This window comes from Juglans microcarpa x Juglans regia, chromosome 1D (assembly GCF_004785595.1).
Source record: "Juglans microcarpa x Juglans regia isolate MS1-56 chromosome 1D, Jm3101_v1.0, whole genome shotgun sequence".
Classification (NCBI taxonomy): Eukaryota; Viridiplantae; Streptophyta; class Magnoliopsida; order Fagales; family Juglandaceae; genus Juglans; species Juglans microcarpa x Juglans regia.
The window spans coordinates 26,685,863-26,696,786 of record NC_054594.1 but is presented as its reverse complement, the minus strand read 5'-3'; the positions used below and the strand labels follow the sequence as shown (position 1 = coordinate 26,696,786).

Below are 10,924 nucleotides of genomic sequence, written 5' to 3'. Positions count from 1 at the left end.
TCTCACATTATCTATGAATAAGGTTTTAAGTATGTTTATAAGGAATAAACAATTTTCTCTCGTAAAACTAATTTTATGAGATGAATTAGGTATCGTTTGGATTCGAAGATGAGTTGAGATTAGTTGAGATGGACTGTGAATAGTAGTGAGATGAGTTGTGAATAGTAGTGAGATTTGTGAGTTAAAGTTGATAAATAATAATGAATAATAATGAGATGAGTTGAAATGAGTTGAGATGACTTGCGAATACAAACCAGGCCGATCCATAAATTTCTTAGTATGCTCCATCCAGTACAATGAGTTCAATTCTTCTGTTTAAGTCCCTTTACTTCAATTATTTCAAGTTTTATTAGGTTTTGTATAAAGAAATATGTACGTAAACATATACAAAGAAATATCCCAGTTAATAAATACATGCTATATTAAGTTGACTTCATTGAAAACAACCTGACTTCTCTTTGATTTTTAACTAATTATTGACAGAAAAAAGCAGAAACTGATTTATTTGTTTATTTTTAATAAAAGTCGAGCCATATATCAATAATACTCGTTTCACGGGAACAAACACCTCATATGGTGCATTCTTCTTTATATCCCTAATGAACCATTGTTTTTTTAAGTTCATTAAATTGCAAGATTTCAGCTCCATTAAGAAATGAAAAAATCTATTCATTATCTCAACTCTCATCATTTTCGTATCATCCCATAATAAAATATTAGATGATAAATTTACAAATAAAATATAATAAATAATTTCTAATCACATAATATCACATTATAAGATGATGAAAAGATGATAGAAATTGAAATAATAAGTATCATTATTCTTAATAGATAGTATCGGATTTTATGCAATATTAATTTGGGTAAGAAATTAGGATTGCGACGTCTAATATAGGTAAATGATTTGACTCAACCTTCTTTCTTTTACTCGAAAGATTAGTTGATAGATCAACTTCATTTCTATGGTTGCCTGATGGAGATATCTTTGGAGGTAAAATTTAAGAAAAATGATTGTCTACCAATAAATCATATAAAAGTAAATTCATAAATTAATATGACTTGTTATATTATGTCAAATTATAAATTAAATAAATTTGATATATTACATGAAGCCACATTAGTTTATAAGCTTACTTTTACAAGAAAAATTTATGGATATAACACTTTTTCAAAATCAAAACTTTAGATACATTTACGGGAATATGTATTCACAAACACCAAAATACAATTCAAAGATGTCAGGAGCTCTTCGCACTTTGATGGGTTGATTGTATTTTTTAATTGTACATTTTCCCAACAAAAACAAGTTGCCAACTTGCCACACGGTGCTCTCTCTCTCTCTCTACTAAAAATCTGTTGACCATTTTCTTTGGCTAAAATGGAAGTTTCGTGGCTAATAATTTTAGGTGATCGAGACCACTCTATTAATTCTTGTTTTCCTTGCATTTATTTCCTTATTTTATATACCCTCAGGGATTGGTTGGAATTTTTGGTTGCAAATAATTTTAGGAGTCATTGGAGTTTTTCTTTGAATTATTCGAAATATACTTGTGAAAAACTTCTTACCGAATGGAGATTTTGTTCTCTAACAACCAGTACCAATAAAAAAAAAAAAAAATCTTATTTTATATGTTAAATAAAAGTAGTGATAGACTTGCAATATATTCACAATTTATAAATAGTTTTAAATATAATAATGTTTTTATTAAATATGAAAATAAAATTTTAATAATATTAATTTATTGTATTATAGTTTTGTTACTCATCATCCCACACACTACACATCATATATTTTTTATTTTTTCTTTTATTCATGCTAAATTAATTGAATTATTCTACTGATCATCCTTACAACAAATACTTGTTAGAGAAAAAAAATTGTGTGATATTTAGAATGATGCGTAGAATTTTTTTCAGGATGGTGATAAAGAGAGATTTTTCTTTCCTTTCTATTAAAATAAAAGAATCTTTAAATTTTATTAATAATCCTCGTTTATGGCCGAGAATATCTCAGTATGACACTTTCCTCATCACTCTCTCTTTCCTCTTGCTCTATTTTATTTATTTTCGCAGAAATATTAATTATTTCTACCCACTCTACTTTTGTTATTACTTGAGAACTATTAATTATTTCTTCCACTATAATAATTTTGTTAATTCTACAGAACTTAGTCGTCTCTTCTCTCTGCATGCCCTACTTGCTGTTTCACCACATTATATATAATTGTTTCTTATTGCTCTTTTGACTTATTTGCTAACTTCCTTAACTATTCTTCTTGTTTTTTTTAGTATTTTTACCGCAAAATTGCTTGTTCCTTTTTTGCTAACCTCCTGAACTACATGTCTTGTTGTTCTTATTCTCATTTTGTCATTACTGCTAAACTACATGTCTTATTGTTTTCATGCTTATTTACTAACCCATTGATTTGTCTTGATTCCTTCTTCCTGGGAGTTAATCATTCGTCTTAGGGTGGGAAGACAGCCACGGCCAATACGATCGGACATCTTCTTGTGGTGAGAATGTAGCCATTTGTCGATGACTGATCCTGCCGTGCAAAGTGACATGTGGACAGTAATACGATCTATCCCTAAGGCAACATGTGGAAAAGGACAGGATCTCATCTTTTCCATTAGGTAGGCAACCAACTCATAAAAGCCATCCTACAACATATAAACAAAGAAAAGTATTATATATATAAAAATAAATTTATAAATTGATGTGATTTCATGTAATCTGTTAGGTTTATTTTACAATAAAAATAATTTTATAATCTGACATATTACATCAAATCACATCAATTTTTGAGTTTATTTTTCTGTAATCTATTTATGACTAAAGTATTTTTCATTAACAAATTGCTACGAAACATGTGGGGGAGTCTTGGAGTCCAAGGAAGTTAGTTTTGAAGGATTTATATGCCTTGGACTAGTAACAATACAAGTTTGAGCTTTTGCATATAAGGAGAAATGACAAGCAAAGAAAAAAGCTAGAAACAATTTGTCAATATTTTCAATTTCATATTGGAATCAGCATGCTTTGTGAGGGGAAAAAAATAAAAGATAAAAAAAATAAAAAATAAAAAATAAATTAAAATAAAAAAATCAGCATGCTTCGATTTAACTGTTGAAGAATCATAATTAAAGCACTTTCATTCATAACATTCAGCTACAAGAACCCCATTTTACCATACTTGCAAAGGAAGTCGTGCCTCTCTTATGGTGGCCTCGGCCTTGGAGGATGTAGTAGGTTCAATCTATATCAACAAATTAGAGTATCTCTATTATTCCCTAGCATTTTGAAAGTAAAATAGGACCTAAAGCAAGGTAAAGCCATAAAGGCGACTAGTGTTTCATGATGAAGACATCAAATGAGAGAACACAATGAATAATTATATTGTCATATATATATACTTTGGCAATTGAAATGCGTTCCCATAATGATTATAAAGATGCTAAAGCAACGGGTAAAGGGGACACTCACTCTCTTCTTTAAAAAAGTTAACGCCCAGTGGATGTTAAAGCGTCAAAAGAAAAAAAGAGGAAAATACATGGCTGCTGTATCATGTTTGTGAAAATAGGAACAGATATCCCATACAAGTCACCTCACTGGTGTATGTCTAGAAAGGTCATGCTGCTAACATCCGAAAGGGAAATGATAAAGACAACTTATAAAGATGACTTTTATTCAATATTATTCAATCTGCCTTTGTTGCATTGTTATATAACAATAAAATATTTTCAATACAGATCAAAAAGTTGCAATTGTATTATTGTTTTTTTTTTAATATGTAAAAACAAAAATTTTGATAAGTAAAAATATTATATATATATATATATATTAAAATGAGAAACTAAGTACATTGAATGTATATAAGAAAACGCATTGTCCAAAATGTAAAGCCCGTGAATGAAATTGTATTATTGTATGGAAGTGTCATATAAGTAGGTCCAGTGATAATTGGATAAAACTTGTGTCTATATCATTGTTCCCAACCCAAAATGAAGAAAGAGTTGCATGACTGATACATGAAAAGATTCATGATATGGCGACCCCATGAAAAACTTCTCGAGTGTCAAATAACAAATCAAGCTTAACTTCACGGTGGATGAGGTATTCATGGATGGGAACTGAAACAATAAGAATTGATGTTTACGGACATTGCCGCACACTTCAAAGTTTTCATGGATGATGCATTTGTTACCTTATACAATTTTGGGAGTTTATATAATTTAGGACTTTGTTAATATTAGCTGTACAAATTATCTTAACATGTATAGATGCTGAATATTAAGAATCAATTAGACTCTGTGTATAGCATATACTTCCGTGTATTGATGAAATTTACGATATAATGAAAGGGGCTAAAGTCAGAGGGTAAGTTTTCCAAAGTTATCTTCCAATTTTATGGTTTCTCTAGTATTTTGACATGGTATCAAGAGCAATTTCAAATACTTGTCTGTTTTAATTTTTTTTTCTTCTGTTGGGGTGTTTATGTGGTGATTTCGGCGTTGTCTGTGGATTTTTTTTTCTGGTTCCTGGGTTTCTGTCGACACCTTCTGCGGCTGTTTTTGGTTCGGTTCTTGCTGTCGACAACCTCAATTGTATTTTCCAGTTTTGTTCTGGAAGTCTAGGTTGGTTTCAACTTTTTCTATTTGTTGTTGGTGCCCTTTGTCTTGTTTCTAGGTATGGGATATTGTTTTTGGAGCCTCTATTGTTGATTTCTATTTGGTTGTGGCTTTCTGAGATTTCTGTTGCAAGTTTCTAGTTCAGGGGTGCATTTTCGACGCCCTCTGTTGCAATCCCAGGCTCTGCTCAGTACGTTGGTGCCCTCTATTACGTTCCTGGTTTGTGCTTCTTTTCAATGCAATATTTTTTTTCTGGTGCGTGTTTGTTCGTGCATTTTTTTTCACGATGCAAGTTACAGTTTTCTGGTGGGATATTCTCTCTGTCTCTTGGTTGTATCATGTCATCGGATAAGTTGGAATTGTTTCATATTAGGTTTACTATTAAAAATTATTCTGCTTAGGAGTTTCAATTTAAATTATTTGTCAAAGGAAAAGAATTGTGGGGTCATATTGATGGGAGTAATCCCACACCTAAATGTGTCAAGGCTTTGTCTAAGTGGGAAATTAAGGATGCTTGGGTTATGACTTGGATCCTTAGCTCGGTTGAGCCTCATCTTGTTCTCAATCTGAGGCCTTATAAAACTGCTGCTGATATGTAGAATTATCTCAACATGGTTTACAAACAAGACAACTCCGCTAGGCGATTTCAATTGTAGTATAAGATGGCTAATTTCACACAAGGAAGTCCCTCAATTGAAGAATATTTTTCTGGTTTTCAAACTCTTTGGACTGATTATTCCGACATTGTTTATGCTAATATTCTCACTGCAGCTCTATCTGATGTCCAAGCAGTGCATGCAACCAGCAGGCGATCAATTCTTGATGAAGCTACGACCTGACTTTGAAATTGCACGGTCTAATCTAATGAATCGTCATCTTGTACCATCTTTGGATGCCTGTTTGAGTGAACTTATTCGTGAGGAGCAGTGTATCATAACTCAGGCTGCCATGGAACATCGGGCCAATGTTAGTGCACTTGTTTCTGTGGCTTATGCAGCACAGAAGAGGAATAAGGGTAGAGACATGTGTGCTATCTAGTGCTTTAGTTGTAAAACTTTTGGTCATGTTGCTTGGGATTGTCCCAAGAAGTTCTGTAACTACTGCAAGAAACAGGGTCATATCATCTCTGCTTGTCTCATTCGACCTGAAAGGAAGCAGGGTAATGCTTTTCATGCCTCCACTGGTGCCTTTAGTTCTGCTGCATTGCCCGTTGCCTCGCCGATTGTTCCTATTACTGCTCCTACAACCTTAGTAAACTCGAACACACTCACTCCTGAAATGGTACAACAGATGATCATTTTTGCTTTTTCTGCTTTTGGGCTCTCAGATAATCATAAAGTTTTTTCTAAGCCATGGTATTTTGACCCTGGAGCCTCTAACCATATGACCAATATTGTTGTTCCTCTTTCCAATGTTAGAAATTATGATGGAAATCTGAAAATTAACACTGCTGATGACAGTTCTCTGTCTATCAGTATTGTTGGTGGTCTTTCCTCTTCCTTAACTAATGTTTTTGTGTCTCCTAATCTCAACACAAATCTTATTTTTGTTGGTCAATTGGTTGATAATAATTGTAATGTCAATTTCTCCTATTCTGGTTGTGTTGTGCAGGATCAAGTGTCGGGAAAGTTGATCGCGAATGGGCCTAAAGTGGGATGATTCTTTCATTTTCACGTTTCTCCTTTCACTATTATTCCTAGTTTTCTTTTACTTTCATTTGCATGTAATGTTGTTGGTTCTAGAAATTAGATGTGGCATAGACTTCTAGGCCACGCAAACTCTGATGTACTTCGTACTTTGTTTAATTCTAGATTATTAAAAAAAAAGAGTATGTTCTTCTCTTGATATTTCTTTTGATTGTACATCATGCAAACTTGACAAACGTAAAGTTCTACATTTTCCTTATCATGCATCTCGTGCCTCACAATGTTTCGATATCATTCATAGTGATGTTTGAGGGATTGCACCTGTTGTTTCTCATGCGCATTACAAGTACTTTGTTACTTTCATTGATGACCTTAGTCGCTTTAATTGGGTTTACTTCCTCCGGGCTAAGGCCAAAGTTTTTTCAGTCTTTAAACGTTTTCTTGCACTTCTTGAGACTTACATTTGGATAGTGAGAATATCTGAGAATTCTCTGCCAGCATCAAGGTCTTGCGCTCTAATTCTAACGGCAAATACATGTCTAATGAGTTTCATGATTTTCTTCAAAGCAAAGGGATCATCTCTCAGCGTTCTTGTCATTCGACACCACAACAAACCGGTGTTGCTGAGAGGAAAAATCGCCACATTTTTTTATGTGGTAAGAACTCTTTTACTTGAATCATCTGTTCTTCCTCGTTTTTGGTGTGAAATACTTTCTACTTCAATTCATTTGATCAATCGCTTACCCTCTCAACGTTAAATCATGTTTCTCCTTTCTTTAAGTTGTTTGGTCACTCTCATTTATATTCTGATCTTCGTACATTTGGTTGTGTTTGTTTTGTGCATCTCCCTACTCATGAACGCCATAAACTTATTGCTCAGTCTATTAAATGTGTTTTTCTTGGTTATGTTATCCCTCAAAATAGTTATGTTTGTTATGATGCCCATGCTCGTCGTATACGGGTTTCTAGGAATGTGATTTTCTTTAAAATCAATATTTCTTTCCATATCATGTTGAGCTGTCATCTATATCTTTATCTCTTCTGCCTAGTTTTTATGATTCCCCAACAATTGTGGAAATGTTTAAACCTGGTTTTATGTATGAAAGACGTAGTCGACATGAGTCTGGTTCCACATCCTCTGTGCCCTCTTCCGATCTTGACCTAGCGCCAGATCATACTCCTGCTTCCACCACTCTTCGCCGGTCTACTTGTCCTTCTCAACCCCCTGATTGGTATGGTTTTTTCTCTCATGTTTCTATTGTCGCTACTTTATCCACTATTTCCTTTCTCTCTTGCTACAAATAGGCCATAGAACATGAGTGTTGACAAAATGCAATGCAAGAAAAACTTCAAGCACTTGAGGAGAATCATACTTGGGATATTGTTCCTTGTCCTCCTATAGTCAAACCTATTGGAAGTAAATGAGTTTTCTCTGTAAAACTTCGTTTTGATGGCTCTTTGGACCGGTACAAAGCTCGCCTCATAACTTTGGGTAACAAGCAGGAATATGTGGTTGATTATGAGGAGACATTTGCTCATGTTGCCAAATGATCACGATTCGAACCATCTTAGCTATTGCCGCTTCACAGTCATGGCAACTGCATCAAATGGATGTGAAAAATGTCTTTCTTCATTGTGATCTCCAGGAAGAGATTTATATGAAGCTTCCCTCTGGTATGACTACTTCTTCTCCTCATGATATTTGTAAGTTAAGGCATTCTTTGTATGGGCTCAAGCAGGCGCCCTAGGCTTGGTTTGAGAAGTTTCGCAGTACATTTCTTTCCTTCAGTTTTACACAAAGTAAGTATGATTCTTCTCTCTTCTTCCACATGTCTGCGTCGGGTATAGTCATTCTCTTAGTTTATGTGGATGATATTATCATTATTGGCACTGACTGTGGTTTGATTACGAAACTTCAACAGCTATTACATGCAACTTCCCATATGAAAGATCTTGGCCAGCTCACATACTTCTTAGGATTGGAAGTTCATCATCAGACCAATGGTATTTTCATGAACCAACATAAGCATATTCAATATCTTATCACTTTGGCTGGTTTGGAGGATACTTCTTCTGTTGATACTCCTATAGACGTAAATGTCAAATACAGGAAAGATGAAGAGGACCTTCTGGATGATCCTACTCTCTATCGGCGCCTGGTTGGGAGTCTTATCTACTTGACCACTACTCGACCTGATATATCCTATACTGTTCATTAGGTCAGTCGGTTTATGTCTTCTCCTCGGCATCTCCACCTTGCTGCAGTTCGATGCATCATCCGCTATCTTCAAGGTTCACCTACTCGTGGGTTGTTCTTTCCTACCAACTCCTCTCTTCAACTTGTTGCCTATAGTGATGTTGATTGGGCTGGGTGTCCGAATATACGTCGATCTATTACGGGTTGGTGTATGTTTTTAGGTGATGCCTTAATTTCTTAAAGATGTAAGAAACAAGTTCGTGTTTCTAAATCCTCTACTGAGCAAAAATTATTGTGCCATGTCTACTGCTTGTTCTAAAATTGTATGGCTACACGGTCTTCTTGAGGAGTTTGGGTTTCCCCAAACTACTTCTACCACTCTTTATGCTGATAACACTAGTGTTATTCAGATTGCCACCAATCCCGTTTTCCATGAACGCACCAAGCACATTGAGGTTGATTGTCATTCTATTCGAGACATCTTAGAAAGTTGGGTGATATCTTTTCCTCACATATCTTCTGATATCCAAGTGGCTGATGTCTTCACCAAAGCTGACTCGACAGCAACATCAATTTCTTGTTGACAAATTGTTATTGGTTGACTTAACATCAATTTGAGGGGGATGTTACCCTATACAATTTTAGGAGTTTATACAATTTAAGACTCTGTTAATATTAGTTGTACAGATTATCTTACCATGTATAGATGCTGAATATTAGAAATCAATTAGACTCTATAGCATATACTTCCGTGTATTGATGGAATTTACGATATAATGAAAGGGGCTAAAGTCATAGAGTAAGTTTTCTAAAGTTCTCTTCGAATTTTCTGGTTTCTCTAGTATTTTGACAGCATTACTAGGAGAAGTTTCAAGAAAAGAAATATAAAGTTCAATTCAATCACAATGAATCAACCTCAGAAGACAAAAGGAAATATAAGCGAATTGTTCTTTTACTTGTAGTTTTGGACGAGAATATAAACTGTGATACCCCGTATTTACGTGTATTCTGACAAAGTAAATTATTGCATTTATTAAGATTATGGACTTTTTTGTTTTAAATTTTAGATGATTTACGTTATATTATTTTAAGATTTTTAATTGTTAATTCAATATGTTTTCTTGTAATTAATTATTGTTCATTATTTAAATTACTCTTTATTTTAAATTAGTTTATTGTTGGATTTAATTATTTTATTTTTATTTAGTCACTACGTTTAAATTATTTTATTTAACTCGTTGTTTTGAAATTATTTTTGTTGGATCATTTTTGTGACCCAAGATGTGAGGATTGGACCTCATTTCTTTTCCTCGCTATTTCTTTTTCCTTTTTTCTTTTCCTCTTTTTCTTTTCTTCTTCTTTTCTTTTTCTCCTCTCTCTCTTCTCCCACGCGCGAATCCCTCTCTCTCTCCCCGTCCGTGCATCGTCCTCCACCTTGTGCCACCGTGTGCCTTTGTGATCGTCACCGCCCCTCCTAACCTCTTCCCCTCTAGTCGGCGACCATCTCCCTCCGTTCCCAGCCCCTCTCGCGCCACCGTGAGTCCCTATGCACGGCTTCAAGCCGCGGCTCTCCTTGTACTCTTGCGCCGCCGTCGCGCCGCCATTGGCCACCACCTTTTCACCACTTCACTGGCTACCCCTCAGCTACCTAACCCACTCATCCTCAGCTCCGATCCGCCATCGGTGAAGCCCATTCAACTCCATTTCTGTTTTAGACTTTTTGGACTTCAACCGCCCTCCACGCCGCCACCCACGGCCAACCACCACCACCATTAGCTTCACCAACATCCCTAAGCCCTTCCCGAGTAATCTCAAGTCTTCGTTTGTCCCCGTTCAAAATCTAGCATTTTGAGACCCACTGCCATAATGCATTTTGCACTGTTACGTTATTGTGCCGTCACTTCTAGCACCTCCGTGATCTTTCAAAAATTATATTATAGCACTGTAAGTATTTTTCCAAAAAACTTTTGAGATTTAAATGTATTTTTGCACTAACTCATATTTACTGCGAATTGGTTGGTTGTGCCAGACTGAGTCCGAGGAGTAAGGGGGTCGGATGGATTGGATGATGGAGTTGTTTGTATTATTGGACTATGTTGTGATTTGTTGGTTGTTGGATATTGTGTTGTATTATGTACATTGCATATTTGCACACATGTTCATGTTTGTTACTGAAAACAGGGTTTTCACATAATTGCATACATGTTCATGTATATACTTAAAATATTTGGTTTTCATATGAGAAATGATTTTGAGTATATTTGAAATGACTGGATTGACTGGTTTGAGAGAAAGGAAAAGAGGCTGTAGGGATGGTGGTATAGTCTCGCCAGCGATTCCCGCCTACGGTGCACGCGGTAGGGATGGTGGTGTAGTGCTTGTGATTCTCGCCTATGGTGCATGCAATAGGGATGATGGTAAACAGGGATGATGATAGAGTCCCACCTGTGAT

The 10,924-nt window shown here is 35.1% G+C and overlaps 1 protein-coding gene across 1 annotated transcript; it reads left to right on the top strand.

Annotated features, from left to right (window-relative positions):
• Window positions 1-8,104: 8,104 nt before the first annotated feature.
• LOC121245940 (uncharacterized mitochondrial protein AtMg00810-like) lies at window positions 8,105-8,494 on the top strand. The gene has a single exon (XM_041143871.1). The coding sequence runs from the start codon at window positions 8,105-8,107 to the stop codon at window positions 8,492-8,494; it is 390 nt and encodes a 129-aa protein (XP_040999805.1).
• The last annotated feature ends 2,430 nt before the right edge of the window (window positions 8,495-10,924 follow it).

Coding starts and splice junctions, on each gene's coding strand:
- LOC121245940 (XM_041143871.1), top strand. CDS start 8,105: ATGTCTGCGTCGGGTATAGTCATTCTCTTAGTTTATGTGGATGATATT.